Raw genomic sequence first — 16,015 nt, forward strand, 5'->3', positions numbered from 1 at the left:
GTGGAGACTGGTGGTGGTATTCAAGAGCTATCATTGGCCTTAATGTCCTGGCGGGGAGTAAGTACACAGCTGCAGACTTGCTGCTCGAAGGTACATCATCGCCATTGTGGGTCCCGTCCATCCACAAGCGTCCGCCCAGGATGCTTAGCGATGGATGCACCTGATCCCGTCGCGTGCATCGGCCTCTGAGCCTCAACTAAAGACCCTCAATATCAAGTTGCGATACTTCATCCAATCAGGACATCTTATCAGTCAAAGAGCAACTGTCAGAGCAGTCTAGACTGTGGAAGGACTCTCCCATTGTCGCGTGCCATCGGATCATGGCAAAGACATAGCGCCTACAGATGCCTTTCTGAGGCATCTCTCTCATCTGAGCCAAAACCGCCATCATGCCGCACTTTGACCAGCTTGATGCGCCGAAGAAGGGCAAGCCGATCAAGTCAGCCTTCGACAGTGAGAGCTTTGATGCGGACGGAACGATTCACGTCGCTGGTCTAGTAGGATCGGCGACGATAGCTCCTTCTCAGAGGGATGTTGCCTTAGCATCGTGAGTCAACTTATCGTGAGGCTTCCGAGCCACTGGGCCCCAGCTGACACGTCCATCAGACCCGAAGGTTTATCCATCATTGATTTGGACTCACCTTACAATCCTCCTCGCCGACTTAGCAGTCATGGCTCCCCTTGGCTTGTCACCGATGTCCAATGGTCGCCCTTTGCAGTTCGTGACTACTGGGTCGTGTCCACTGCCAACCATCGCGCGCTTGTCTGGAACCTAAACTTGAGAGATGACTCGACATCGGGGGCCATTGAGCATTCACTCCAAGGCCACAGCAGAGCCATCACCGACATCAACTGGTCCGCCCACCACCCCGACCAGCTCGCTTCGTGTGCTGTCGATGGTTACGTCCACTGCTGGGATCTCAGACGCCCGAGACAGCCTGTCCTTACTTTTTGCGATTGGTTTGCCGGCGCCACGCAAGTCAAGTACAACCGTCAAGACCCGCACATTCTAGCTTCATCTCACGACAGGTGGTTGCACATTTGGGACGAGAGACGACCAAGTGAGCCCCTGAAATCAATCGGCGCACACACCTCAAAGATCTACGGGATCGATTGGAACCGGACCACGTCTACCAAGATTGTCACTTGCTCTTTGGATAAGCACATTAAGTTTTGGGACTATGCGAGCGACCAAGATGTCCCGGATCGCGTTATACGTACCGAGTTCCCGGTGTGGCGCGCTCGTCATACCCCCTTTGGCCAGGGGCTCCTTGCGATGCCTCAGAACGAACCAGGCGACCTGTACCTGTACGACTGGCGAACACCTCCCAAGGATCCTGAGGAAGGGCCGACTGAGCCAGTAGCGGTTTTCCCTGGCCACGGCAACCACAAGGCCAAGGAGTTCTTGTGGAGAAGTAGAGGGAGCATCACCGAAGATGCGCTAGATAACAGAGACTTCCAGCTTGTGTCTTGGGGAGAGGACAATGAGCTGCGCCTGCAGCAAGTCGACCCATCTATTCTCGAGTCTGTGGGATATGTCAAGGGGATGGCGGCCAACAAGAATGTCGTCCTCACACGCAAAGGCGCTGCCTACAAAACTTTCCGAACGGTTGAGGACACAGTCAGCCGAGACAGGAGGAGTGCCACAATGAGCGATCCCCGCAACAGCGCGCAATACCGTCAGAGTGCTCTGACTATGGGTATGCGGTCTGGGCCGACAACCTACTCCAAACTTGGTGCGGCTTGGAAGGGCTCATCAATGAAAGCCAAAAGCACCTCCAGAGAGATGGATCGTAGCCAGGCACATATCGGCTGGATGAAGGGAATCATGATGAACAAGCGCAAGACATCTACAGACAGCCCTAGAAGGGCAGATTCAAAGGACTCCAGCATGTTTAGCCCAGGTTACATGGACGATGACAAGTGGGGAGAACCAGAGACTATCCAAGAGGAGTTCCTCCGCATCAGCATGCAGCTGCCGAAGGTCAAGTGGGAGCACATCGACATGGATAACTTAACGCTCAATGCATCTCTCAACGGCCCATGGGGCGCCAACGGCGACCCAATCTTCATCAAAGTTACAGTCGACATACCATCTAATTATCCTAAGGCCAAAGCACCAAGATTTTACATTGAGAAGACTGGCTTCATGTCGGACAAGACGCATAAAAAGATCGAGCACGAAATTCATGAGCTCTGCCAACAATTTCTGGAGCGAAAGCAGAATTGCCTGGATGTTGCTTTTTCTTATCTGTTGGGCGAGATCGACCTGGCGGCGAGCACGAATTTCTTCAAAAATGTGAAGGATCTTGACGATCCTTTAGACGGACTTGGCTCCGAGAGCTCTAGCGAAGACGAGAACGATATTCCGGCCGGCGGTTCGGCATCTATGTCGCAAGAATTGCCTCCGAACGCAGAGGCTGACAGCACTTTGGCACCAAACAATAGACCTACAATTCCGCCCTTGCCACGGTTCTGCGGCGCCCGGTTTTCCAATGACGGGAGGCTGGTGTGCTTCTTCCCAACCAAGGAAGAAAAGGCAAGGGCACTGTTATTTACGCCGGCAGAACCCATGCGGGAGAGGTCAAAAGGGGAGCCTGTATTCGCCGGCTTTGGACGTCTTGCACATGATTCGCCGCCCGGAAAGCGATATGGCAACGACGAGATGTCCGCTACAGACGAGCAGTCCGATTCTGACGTCTCCACTGGTTCATCCTCTTCGAGTGACTCGGAATCAACATCTATCAATAAGATGAGCCTATGGTATCAGCCCCGACATCGTTTCAAGCGAACTTGGAGTGACAATCGCTCTGTTCGATCAAGCGGTGGCGGCACGGGAGTTGGAACCGGAACCGGCACAGGATCGCTTAGAAGGCGACCAGGCGCAAAGTCAAAGAACGTCGTCTCCCTCCACGACTTATCGGATATTCTCCCTGCGAAGAAGGAATTCGCCGAAGACTATGCTATATTTGGGGATGGTGCTGAGGTCTGCGAGCATAATGCCCAGGTCGCAGAGAAGCATGGCTGCCAAGATTTGGTGGATGTCTGGCGCTACCTCTCGTTGATTCTCCGCCGAGATATTCCACTGGAATTGTCAAACATGGACCGTCACCAAAACTCCATCCTGATTATAGCCAGAGACGCTCTTGCGCGATTCCGCCACGAGGGGTCGCCGGTTACCAAGACGATCAACGGCAAAGACACTGCTGACTTCAACGGGAGAGTGAAGTGGGGCAATCATCCGCTAGCGAGGGATTTCATCAGCGATCTCTTTGATTACTTTGAGAAGACTGCAGATATCCAGATGCTTGCTATGTTGTCCTGCATCTTTAGTGAAGCATTCACCGAAGACAGTGTTGCCTACGCCGAATCGCACCTCACGCAGCCAGATACACCGCTGCCGATGAAGACTCCAGCATTTTCACTCGACTACTTCCCCACAGATGCGTCGCTTTGGACTTATAACGGCAGGAGTCAGACAAATTCGGCCATCACCACACCTAGAACATTGCACACGCCAATTCGATACTCTGGGTCACAAGGTTCCGCTGAAGAAATGCTTTGGACTGGCGACCCAGGCTCAAACTCTTACTCGTGCGGCGAGACACCGCCACCCAGGGGTAAGGAATACCTTGGAGAGGGTGATCAAACGCCAAGTCTCTCCACGTCGCCCAGTGGAAGGACGCTGTCGAGAGCCAATTCGGGCCTAACGTCGAGCTTCGCTATCAACTTTCCTCGACCTTTCAGCGGTGTCGCGACGGGAACAACAACCGCAGCATCGTCACCGCCTAACCATGGTCGTAAGAGACCCAGTCCAGCAGAGACGATATTGAGTACCCTCGCCCCTAGTGCACCCGGTGCTGTCACTTGGGGTGGCTCCACCATCATGGGCGACTCGGGCACGGCTCGCACCTCTCTCTCGGACGACGAGGTATACCGCGACGACCTGTTCTCCATGGTACCTATCGGAGTATTTGTCCATATGGAGGACCAGACCATCTTCGATGACGACGGATGGATGACGACGCCGCTTCTAGAGGCGAACCGCGCTGACATGTACGCCACGTATCGCTATGTCTACGCCGAGATTCTACAAATGTGGAACCAGCCTCTAGCCCGTCTGGAGATCATGAAGTTCAACGTGCTTCAGCAAGGCCAGGGGACTGGCTCGATTGACGATTTCCACGACACCTACAGTATTGCCGATACTTCGACAACAATCCAGCAGCATCACCACGACCAACAGCATCAGAGCCATCAGACTCAGCATCACCAGCAGCAACCCCATAACACCTCCCCAATCCTTCTCGGAAAGAAGGAGCAGCTCCAAGCTCTCATTGCCTCGGGCCGCGGTCTCGACGTTACCGGTGTATGCCGCGTCCACGAGACCCAGCTCGAGCCTCTGAAATACACCTCCGCCTCCGCGACTCGCTCCGGCGGCGCCGTCGGTGCATGTGATCGCTGCCGTCGCCCGCAGTACCAGCTCCTTTGCGTATACTGTCGCGAGCCTGTCGACGCACTGTACCCGCCGTGTCTAGGCTGCGGCTGCGCCTTCCACGAGGCTTGTCTCGCGGAGTGGCATGCCGCCGGCGAGGTAACGTGTCCTGCTGGCGACGAGTGCAACTGCATAGAAGAAGCGTCGAGCGGGCAGGTCGAGTCGTGGGCTGCCATGATGGGCGCGCTGAGGAAGGGAACACAGCCCACCGCGGGCGTTTCTTCTGCTCCTTCGGGGGGCGTCATGGGCCGTGGTTTCGTGCTGCCGCCGCCCGCGATCGAGGAGCCGGATGACGAGGAGGTCGAGAGGGGTGATTGGGAAAGCGTGGCGAGTTCCGCGGGGATCCCTAGCCGGATGCAAGGGGGAGGGGCGGGTAGCGGTGCGGTTATGAGTGCCGCGCGGATCAGTCTGGGGAACAGGCTTAAGAAGTCTGCGGGCGATACCGCGGCTGCTTGGTCCCGCGCATCTAGTTTGAGAAAGGGTAGGGGTGGCCATCCCGGAGCTGGGGTTGGACCTGGTTCTGGACTAGGCAGCGGGAACGGGGCTGCTGGCGGGACTTGGAGGAATGCGAAATGATTTGGATGTATGATTCTAGTGGATTTTTGTACTATTGTTGTGAGCGATGCGTGTATGTACGAATACCAAGATGCTTTTAAAGAGAGAATTTCTCCAAGTCTTGTTCAGACCGTGACCTCGAAACGGGCAAGCCCTGAGATAATGTGCTGGTCGCCTAGCCAAGATTCATTGTAAAGGATACGGGAATCGAACCGGTCAGATCAGAACACTTTAAAAGACTTTTGGCCCTCAGGATGGTCCGTCCGTAGGGCGCGTGACATTGGCAGATTGTTGATGGTATTCCTGACTGGGTACGTAGGTGTCCAGGGTACAGCTACACATGGCCTGAGATATGATGGAATATAGGCTGGTTCACCTTCGACTCTTCTCAACAGCAGTAAAAGGGACTCTTGCCCAGAAGCTTAAGATGTAAGAATCACGATATTCTTGCAGGTCCTGCATTTTAAAGTGTTACTGTATAGTAATTTTTATGAATCTTTATATCTATTCATGGCCAGATTACGCCACCTCTTTGCTCTGAGGATTGAGCGTCTACAGTGGCTGGCATCAGGAGACATACAGGGCCAATGATTTTGGTGAATTGGCGATTCCATACTTGTGATTATCTTGAAATTTGAATTCCTTTGAGGCATTGGAATGGCAATGAATTGGGGTCACATTGACTCCAAAACACGCCGATATACCGTCAAAATCCACAGTTATCGGGGCATCATGTCTTGCTCGGTCACCATATCTATCGTACTCAAAATTCATAGGGAGGAGACCAGCAGACTGAGCGCACATGGAAAACAAAAGACATGTCTGCTTCAGCCGAATACGTTCCTGATGGGTGACGGTCTCTAGTTCAAGGAATATATAAATACGTCTGCCCTCCCAAGACTCTTCTTCTATCTCTCTTCTTCTTCAACACCAGACCATCATGTCAAGCATAGTTCACCTTTTCCTTCCTAAATCTTGTTTTCCATCCATGTTTGCTTGTCTTTTTCTTAGGACTCAGAATGTAGACCTGCAAGGGCTAATGATCATCACTGTCCCTCTCAATGGCCGCTAGTCTTGTGAGCCACCTTTTCAATGGTGGTCTCACACCAAAGTTTGAGCCAAGGTCAATTTCGCTTGCTCAGCACCGTCTCGTGAATGGATGCGCGGCGGTGCACTGTGGTGTCAGAGGTTTGGACTGTCGAGGCACCCACGACGATCACCACGCGAGCAAGGCTTCGGCAACCCGATACAATTTCCCACGCCATCATCTCTAAGATGTCCCAAGTGACATGAAGCCCTGTAGGATGTGGTTCTCCCCCAGTGCAAAGTTGTAGGCTCAGTATTCTTCTGCACGTCATGCCAGTAACCCCAGGCAAAGTGGCCCACTGTCCCTTGTGTGTATGTGAAGATTTCGTCATTGTCCGAGTGATTGTGTAGAGTTGCCCCAGGTGATGGAAAGCGAGAAGACATGTATTCAGGCACCCCCCCTACGATCCCGACCTGTGCTTTATTTTTTTGGGGGGGGGGGGGTGCAAGACCTTTTCCGAAGAAGGTAGAGAGAGTGGTCGTGAAAACAGAAATAAAGAGGAGGGGGAGGATGACGGTACAAAAGGAGAGAGGGCATCAGCGTACCTAGTTATCTTGTCATAGCGATAGACGCACGTCCAAAAAGAGAAAATAAAGAGTCGATGAGGTCAAAACGATCTAGGCTGCACTTAGGACCGTCAGGCAACTCCCATGAAGAGCCCACTCACAGGCCTCCCGGTTTCCATCTTCGGTGCCAACATGAGACAAGGATGGAGGAGATAGGAGGCCACAGACTCTGCGGTCATCAATACCCTCTTTCTTCTCTGTGGCGGGAGCAGCCGTCTTGAAAGCTGGGATGGTTTTCCTTGGCCCACTTCTCGGGTTCCGGCGAGCTGGAGGGCTTTCTGTGGAAAACCGGTGTTCTGCTCCTTCTCCGAAAAAATCTGCCTCGAACTTCTCATTTCAAAGGGCAAGGAGTCCGATGTAGCATACGAAAGGGCGATTGTGTTTACCTTGTCGATGACGATGATCTGGAAGGAGACTCTCCATGTCGTAGGTTGCCTGACGCAGTGCGAGAAGGGGGTGTTGACGAATAGGGGAGAGAGAAAAACAGATAAGGAAAGGGAAAGTCTGATGGACTATCATTCAAGGTCGCCCGAGATATCCAAAGGTAAGATTTAATTGGAATGTCGGGTTGGCTGGCTGCCTATCGAGGTATTCCAACCTCCAGGGTGCGAGAGCGGGTGGGGCCCCACCTTGATTTACCCTTGTCAGGTGTCTGCGGGCCAATCAGAGGACCGGTCGTTGACGACAGGAGAATGCGATTGGAGATGGGGATGGTCGAGCGCAGCGGTTGTGTCCTCTTTACGCCTATGCTAGGTACCTTTTGTATATGATCATCTTACATTGACACTTGATTTAACTTACCTGACCGGTACGATGCTGTTATTATTCCTTCAATTGATTCAAAACGGAGGTATCTGGCTGTATAGCGATCACCACGGCTTCCTTCCGGGTGCTATCCAACTTACACGTCAGTAACTGAGCCATCTTTGTGAACAGAAGTTCCGAGATCTTCTTCGAACGGCGGAGGGTACTTTGGGAAGAGTAGCCGCGGTAAGGTCTTGTAAATTGTAATCCTGGACTGGAAGCCCAATGTGTGATGTTGGGCTCATTCGGCAGTAGAATCATTTCCCAAGTGTTTCTCAGTGAGGATTTTCTCATATTTTCATAGATACGTGTAGTAGTGGTCTTTCTATATGAATTTATGTCACCTGTTCATTGCTCATCGATGGATTGCGTGTATTGAACGCGGACAACCAAGGCGAGCAAGTACCTTGGCAGCTGTTCATCCCTCGTGTGCGTATATGATAATTTCCGTGATGACTCCGAGTTACTGTGACGGTCTACCTCCCATATGATTTCAGACGCATGGAAGTAGACACGGAATCAGACACTGACATTTCCTGGGTTCTGACTTGCTTGAGGGCAAAAAGGGATAAGACCTAGGTAAGAAGCAAAAACAGGGTCATCGTCGAAGCAAAAAGGAAGGAAAGCAGCGACCACGGGATGAAAATGATATAGTTCAATTCACCTTCTTCAAGTTCAGAGTGGTTACGTCCAGCGAAAAAAAGGAAAGAACCAAGTGAGACGGTTGAAGCCGCACTCGAGGACCTGAATCACCACCCACTCACCCACCTCAGCCACCTGGATAGCCAAACCGCCACCACACCGCCCACCCTCCACCCATCAGACCCTTTATCTACAACTTCCCCTCCCTCACTTCCACCAGCCCCGGGGACGCCCGGGAACGCCTTAGCCTAGCGGTAAAATACCGAGCAGAAAATTCCCCTAGGGGGGTGGGGTTTTCACAGGGCCAGTGTTCAACACCCTGAGCCCGAACTTTTAGGTGAGTTTTTCTAGAGATAATTTTTGTTCATTGTTTTAATCTTATTATATTCTATTGATTGGTATTGAGATTTAGTGCTTATGAAGCATTTTTTTGGTGTTTTGAGACAAACGTGGTGATGACGATGGGTTGGGCAGTTGAGGAGACTTACTTACCTTCTCCTATTCCGAGGCTTCGTTTCTCGGTGCCTATATATATAAGACGGACAGAAGGGAATAAGTCTGTAGGGGTAAAAAGAGTTACGGACTCCATAGTATGAAAAAGAGAACGCCCCTTACTTTCTTCAGATGGTTACCAAGTCTCATTTCCAAGGCAACATGGCATAGGGACAGGACGTGGGCGATGGTCGTGAAAAAACCTCACCGTGTCTCTCCAATGGCGCACAAAGGTCGACACATCGGAGGTCGCTTACAATCATGGTAATCTAGACCGATACCGAATTCAGAGGTTCTTGTATAGAGCCTATTGACTACGATAATATATGATACACCTCACGGCACCAGGAAGCAGACCTAGGGACATCAAGCGCCACGGTGAGATCAAGCCCCATGGACCCGGTAATGCTATATAAACCATCTCGTCAACAAATTGAAGGGACACTGAATTCTTTGCAACAGGGGCGGACTCCGAAATACTTGGATCTGTGATGGAAGCTCTCATTTCTGCAAACCGTTTTCGTCGAGGCTGCCGTCTCCTCTGCAACCCTATGACCAGGACATCTTCGACCTATTCTTGCACCATGCCTAAACCACGACCACGAGCCCGCAAGCCCAAGTTCATTGTAACACTCGAAGCCACGTCTTTGATATCTATGCACGTCAGAGTCTGGTTGAGGACTGGGTCTACCACCAAGCCGTGCAATTGAGGTCCCCGGGTAGGCAGTTGAGGCGCACCAGTATACACGCAAACAAATACAACAGTCGGCATGGCGCAGGCCGGGTTCTTACCACATCTCCCCGTTCATCTCATCCCGAACCAAGCCTTTCTTTTCACGTGGCCCGTCACGCCCCAACTTCCGAGATCCGCTTTGCCAAACCAATCCCTCACGTCGCCCACCTCCAACACCAAAAGCAGCAGCAGCACTCACAAAAGACAAAAGACATACAACACCAGGTATTCGCTGGTCGTCACCGACCCAACTACTAATCCAGCCCTCATTGGCTTATCTATGGGAGAGCGGACGGGATCCCGAGTTTTCCAATGGGTATGGTCGTATGTGAAAGATAGAGGGTATCGTGAGGGTGAAGTTGCCTTGCAGAAGCCCAAGCGGCAGCCACCACAACCCACATTCAATATTCGTGCAGATGTGAGTCGTTGCCTTGATTCCCACGGCATCAACTGCAAAGACTTATTGTGATGACAAAAGTTATTGCAATGACAGTAGACCAGAGTGTCCTGACCCAATCTCCCCTCCGACTGCTCATGTGCGGAGGTGTGAGTTTTTCCGGATCGTTTTCTTTCTCTGCAGAAGAGAAAATCCAATGTGCATCTTGCGTCTTGGGGTAGTTGCGTTCTCCATCTGTTGTGCTAGCGTATAGAACCATGGTCTGGAGCTTGACTGCAGCCTCTTGCGGCATGGCCTCCAAGTTCCGCCGTACCTGAAATCATGTACAGCAAGCAACGAGCGGCGCTTGTGTTTTTGAGGCCACAGCTCTTTGTTCGCATTGATGCAAAGCGTCTTGCAGGTAAAAGTGCTGACACTTGTGCATTGGGCCGCGAACAACACCATGGAGAATTAGCGTATAGCCAGCTTTGCCTCCGTGTTTCGGAGACCAAGTGTCGTCCGCTAGGTTCCGTGCCGGTCCGCCGATGGCCAGTGCGATGCCAACGTGCAACTCGGGCCCATGACGGCAAAAGGGTCTGAGGTTCGGACTTCGGTGAGAGTCCGTATACTTCCTCGTCCATGGATGTTCTCTGCTCCTCCGGCTGGGGCGAGGTTCCGAACTCCCACCGTTCCGAGAAATGCCCCGCCGCCGCCGTCACGTGTAATCGTGAAATTAGCAGCGGGCAGCTCGCGATCGAGTCAGCGGGAGTTTTTTTATTCTCTTTTTTGTGCAACTGGGTTTTTCTTGGGCTCCGTGTCCGACTGCTAACGCCGGGTGATGTGCGAACCACGATGCGCGAGCACCGTTCGAACCAGGGTAGGAGAAATGGGGTTATGCCTGATCGTTTCTGGGTCTATGAGCGCGCCGGAGCCACGTTCGGCGCAAACGCTCTGACAATTTCTAGCCAGAGTGGACAACGGTGTGACATCGTTGCTCGTCTGCTTGCGAAGAATCGGATATTGAAAAGACCCAAAGAGGTTGACATAGCCAGAATTCAGGGATCCCACGATAGTCCCATGATAAGAAGGTCATGTTTTGACGATACCTAAGCGCGGCCGATGCAGCCTGCAGGAAACAAAAGCCTGAGGTACCTGGATGTCCGTACCGGCAAAAGGGAATGTATTTCCATGAAATGTTTCAACGCCCTTGCTTGCAGACCCAGGCAGCGGGGACGAATTCTCTTGCCTCGCGATGCGTGCCAGGCTCTTGGAGTGGGCTGCATGAAACGGCTCGTATCCCTGATAGGCACTTTCCATATGATAAGCCACGATACAGATATACGATCAAGTGGGAAAGCTCAAATTTTCTCGCCCAATTCTAACCTCTTGGCCCTGGTCTCGGACTAGAGCAGAAAAAGCTTCTTGTGCGCGGGACCTTTGAATCTTGGAAGAGGAGAAGACGGGAAAACGCGAAATAGGGGTTGCCTGGTCTGGTTTCTCCGTTGGATGGGGGCGGCCAGGGACCACCACGCGCTCAAGGATCAAGGATCGTGGGCTATGGTCGTGGGGATTGGTGCTAGCGGCCTGCCTGCATGCGAGGAGATTCGGAATGGAGCCGGTTTCCCGTTTGGGAATCCAATGTTTCTCGCTTGACCGAGAAGTCGAAAACGCGATAAATGACCGTACGTGAGACTGGGTTAGGGTAGAGTGGCCAGTCAGCATCGCGTAAGGTAATAGTTTACGGGTGTCGTTGACTCGTGCTGGATGACGATCTTTCTCGCACCATGGTCGTGACTGTCGCATGAAATTTGAATAGCATTGCCGTCTTAAGCCTTGCAACGATCGCCACATGAAAAAAAAATCCCGATAGCTAGCCGAATAGCCATGCCGTCAACGGTATCCGTAGGCGGCCTCGCTGGACCAAAGGCTGAAAACCGGATCAGAAGCGGGATGGCGGAGGGGGGCGTTTGACGTTTGTAGGAAAAGGCGGCGAGCTGTAATGCAGTTTCCCTTGAGTGCCCCCATTTGCGGCAGATGAACCCCGGTTGACTTCGACTGCTGAAACGGGATCATTGGCGATACGGCTCGGCGCAACGGCTCCTTGAGCGTTTGCTTGGTCTGCCGGACCGTCGAGCACACCGGACTAATTGAGACGGGATCTTGTCTCTGTAGGGAAGGCATGGAGCTTCAAACGGAGGCCGGGTCGTGACCGGATTGCCAGGATGGTAGAGAGAAGGGGATATCCTGTTGGCGGAGCTGGTTGGATGTGATCTGCTAGCTCAGGAACGGACCCGAATCATGGTATTAGGCGGCGCGCGGCGTGGACATGGGAGTCAGAAATGGCCCGAAGAAGAGAAAACTTGGAAGACATGGTGTGATGGTTGAACATTTGCTGGACCCAGCAAAGTCGAGATAGAGGAACGCAAATGTTTAGCAAATGACTGTGGTGTTGTTCCGAGGAATGCTCGTGTAGATGACAATCCGATGTGGGCGCTGTAAATCTGCAGGTCGTATCAGAGTAGAAGGGAGTAGCGGATGGGATTACTGCGTGCCAGGCAAAGCTGTTGAGACGCGCCGATATGCATTCAGCAGACCTTGGTCGTGATATGTATGGTGTGCAGCCGTGTGCAGAGTGTAGTGCAGCTAAGAGGGTGTGGTGCAAGTTGTGCTAGTGCAGGTTCACGGACAATTTCCTGCAGGCGTCGACTTGGTGCATCTTGGATCGTGTTTCTCTTGCATATCAGTGGCTGTGAAGCCAAGCTTTCCTCGTCTTTGCCGCAGCGTTGAGGGCAAGAGTGTGACAACCATGGGCGGCACAGTCGAGAGCATGGCACAGTCGGCACTAAGGCAGGTATTCGTATGGACAGTTGAGAGCTTGCAGTTCCAAATCACCTAGTGGGCTGATGTGGAAGAGCAAAGAAAGCCCCTGCTGCCAATGACAGGCTCTGTGACTCGGGAGACAGCGCCGATCATGCTGAATGTTTGATGTCTAGTCGAATGAGATGAATTTGCAGTGGAAAATAAGGTAACAACGTTTGGGGATTGGAGAAGTCGATAATGCGAACTCTAAGATTACGTGTTGCACGTCGGGAAATATGCACTTAGGTAAGCCATGTTCATGCAGCAGGCAGTGGCATCCAACCTAGCTGGGGGAGCGCGGTGGAGGAGGGGAAGGGACGGACGGGCGTGACGGGCAATTCCCACGGGCAGTAGATGTTGCCGCGGAAGGAAAAGAAAGAGAGAGGCAGGCACGGTTGGTGCATTAGAAAAGGCAGGCAGGCAGGCAGGCAGGCGCAAGTGCAATTGTCAATGTCAGTGCCACCAGACTTCTAGGTATCTTTCACATGGGCTCTCGGTCCCCGTTTTCGTCTTTTGCCTACCTTACCTTAAGGTACCTTGGGTTAGGTTGAAAGCTGACAAGCTGCACCTGTGCTCTTCACTTTTTCTTGCCTGCCGTAATGAGGTCAATCTTCGCACGGTTGGAAGGACGGACGTCTGTCTTATGTACCAAGTACGTAAACAAGGAGAGTGCCAGAGCTATCCAGAATGGGGGGCACAGATGTTGATAAAGGTCCAGCCCGGCGCCTCAATCTGCCATCTCAAACTGCCATCCCAGCAATGCGGAATGCCAGGTTCAGGTTGCTTCCCGAAAAGATCAGAACACCAACCTGAAGCAATGGGGCTCCGGGGTTCAGTTATCTATGAGTCTATGACTATGAGGGAAACTCCAAGGGAGCAGCAGAAGAAGAAAAGCAAAGGGGATCGATCTCTCCATACAATGCGTGGAATGATCCGCAATTCTGCTTCGTGCGGACTTTGATCACTCGAGGCTGAGGCAGACGATAGAAAAAATAAATAAAAAGGAACAGCGGAAGAAAAGACGAAGACACCGAGTTGGCAGGCACATCCTTGTCACACGACCGCACTTGCGTACCCGGACACCTCTAGGGGCCCCAGGGTGAGTGCGACGCCATCCCACCCGTCGGGGAACGACCTGGCAGTCCTGGTCACTGACAAACACGCAAAGTGCTGGACCCCTGCAGGACATCTCAAATCCAATCCAACCTATCCATCCATTCACCCATCCAGCCCAGCCGAACTGGACGAGCAGTCCAATCCCATTGCACAATCCCGCCATCCAACGCCCACGCCAGCACCAAGCAGAAGAAGCACCGGGCGAGCAAAGGCAACGAACCAAAGGCAATCGTCCACCTCACTCTACTGTCTAAGACTGCCCATTCAATTCCCATTTGACCCCCGACTTGCCGTTCCATTCTTCTACTCCACCGTCCCCGGGCCTCTCTTTCTCTCTTGGGCCTACTTTCTTTCTCAATCGCCGTCTCGTGTCGTTTCGTCTCTGGCCACTGCAGCTCCCCACGTCCTTGGAGCCCAACTCGATTCGACTTCAAGTAGAGCCAGCGCCGCTGTTTGTGCCGTCTCAATTTGCCCAAGACTTTTCAGCCTTCGCCCTCACTACTGCTCAGCCTATGGCTACGATTCAAAGCCAACTCAAACACCATCGTGGCTCGATTCGACCATCTTCAACCTCGTGGTACCGATACCTAGAGACCCAGTTCGAATCCCAGCACGGCGGCGATACATAGCCCGAACCTGCTGCACCACCTACCAACTTACTCCGTACACTACCTTACCTACTTCGTACTCCGTACTGCGAACCCTGCATTTATACGAGTACCTGGTACTGTACACTGCATCGCCTGTCCACCATTCCGCCTGCTCCTTCGTGCGCCACCGCACAAGACAAATACCCAATCTCGCCCTGAAGCATACCCTGCATGCTGCCCGTCCTGTCACCAACCTCGACATTCACTCTCTCAGAACCGTTCACAATTCGGCTCCATTTTCCATACAAAATCCACCAGATCAGCGGATCCCTCCCTACGGATACCACTCCTCCCAGACTCTCATACGTTGCACTCGCTCCCTTCTCGTCCACCACGTCCACGCTCTCCCACCAAACCACAACCCGCACTCGCACTGGGTCCGATTCGACTCCCCCTGCTGCTCCGTACAACGACACACGCCACGGAGCGAACCGCACACACTGCCTGTCACGCGTTCGTTTGTCGAGCTGGCTGCTGGCGGATCCTGCAATTGCCATTTGCAAACCTCGCCTTTCAAACGGACCCATCCTGGCCCAACCTCGCCTTTGCATCAACAAAGTCAATTGATGACACAAACCTTCTGATCCGCACCATCGCCCACCATGCCCTCCACCGGTTCGAAACGATTTGAGCTCCCCAAGCTGGACTTCAAGTTCGGCTCCTTGACCGAGGGAACCAACATCCCCCCGCCGCTCCCCAGCCCCGTCCAGGAGGTCCCCACGCCTCCCCAGACCCCGCGTGTGAGCGAAACCAAGGACTCCGGGTCCGCCGTCAAGGAAAAGGTCGAGAACAAGACAAATGGTCATACGGCAGCAGTGCCAGGCTCGCCTGCCACCACCAATGGTACGAAAGGATTCTCGGATGACACACCACTCTCTCCAGCAGCGTCAAGCAGACAAGGCAGCATCCGTCGTCTCTTCAGCCGGACATTACTGAACCAAGCATATGCAGAAGGCGAAACCCAGTCCGCCCACAACCGTCCCATGAGCCGTAGTCAAGGCAGCATCATCGACGAGAAGAAATCGAAGCGAAGCAGCGGCTGGTTCAAGAGGCTGAGGACCAGCGAATCCTCCCCGCCACAAAAACGGTCCAGTGTCGTCTACGAGCACCCCAACGTCAGCGAGACAAGCAGCCAAACGCAAAGCAAGCCTCAGATCCCTCAGCCACAGGCACAGGCACAGGCACCTCAGGTTCAAGGACCTCCGCCGCCCATGATCCCCGAGCTAAGCGCCCTCCAGGCCAGGCTGGACGTAGGAGACGGGGGCAGTCTTGGAGACGATTTATTCAAGAATATCAAATAATTACTGACTAGATGCGGACAAATTCCGACACTAGTCATGACTAATATCTACAAAGCTGCCGGTTTTTGGAGTCGGGAACCGGCTTCTTTGTCGAATGCGAAAGAAAAAAGAAAAACAGAACCACCTTATATGCGCCGACGAGCGAACGACCGAATCCGAGCGGATGCACCAATACGATTTCCTAGCGTTTTCTTCAAGTTGAACTTCATTTCGAGCCAGAGCTGGGGGACGAAGAGGCGGAGATGGAACGGAGCATATGTGAAAAGGAGCGGAGGCAAGATTGGAAGAAGTTATGCAAGATACCCAGCTCGCGCCGCGGGCTCATTCTGACATACGTTG

General features: G+C 52.9%; 3 protein-coding genes across 3 annotated transcripts; 2 read left to right on the forward strand and 1 right to left on the reverse strand.

Annotated features, from left to right (window-relative positions):
• Positions 1–196: 196 nt before the first annotated feature.
• On the forward strand, positions 197–5,071 carry BDZ83DRAFT_740284 (WD repeat-containing protein; the record flags this gene model as incomplete). Its single annotated transcript, XM_060513062.1, is given in 5 exon segments — positions 197–547; positions 607–1,984; positions 1,997–2,077; positions 2,111–4,976; positions 5,025–5,071. The coding sequence occupies 5 exon segments, from the start codon at positions 390–392 to the stop codon at positions 5,069–5,071; spliced, it is 4,530 nt and encodes a 1,509-aa protein (XP_060366118.1). The 5' UTR covers positions 197–389.
• Positions 5,072–8,987: 3,916 nt separating this feature from the next.
• Positions 8,988–10,105, reverse strand: BDZ83DRAFT_270851 (uncharacterized protein). The gene is made up of 2 exons (XM_060502054.1): positions 9,592–10,105; positions 8,988–9,286 (listed from the first exon to the last, which is right to left on the reverse strand). The coding sequence occupies exons 1-2, from the start codon at positions 9,819–9,821 to the stop codon at positions 9,067–9,069; spliced, it is 450 nt and encodes a 149-aa protein (XP_060366119.1). The 5' UTR covers positions 9,822–10,105; the 3' UTR covers positions 8,988–9,066.
• Positions 10,106–14,977: 4,872 nt separating this feature from the next.
• BDZ83DRAFT_575255 (uncharacterized protein) lies at positions 14,978–15,676 on the forward strand (the record flags this gene model as incomplete). Its single annotated transcript, XM_060504788.1, has 1 exon — positions 14,978–15,676. One exon carries the CDS (start codon positions 14,978–14,980, stop codon positions 15,674–15,676), a length of 699 nt encoding a protein of 232 aa, XP_060366120.1.
• Positions 15,677–16,015: the final 339 nt, after the last annotated feature.

Source organism: Colletotrichum acutatum, assembly GCF_030867785.1.
Source record: "Colletotrichum acutatum strain CBS 112980 chromosome Unknown BDZ83scaffold_35, whole genome shotgun sequence".
NCBI lineage: Eukaryota > Fungi > Ascomycota > Sordariomycetes > Glomerellales > Glomerellaceae > Colletotrichum > Colletotrichum acutatum.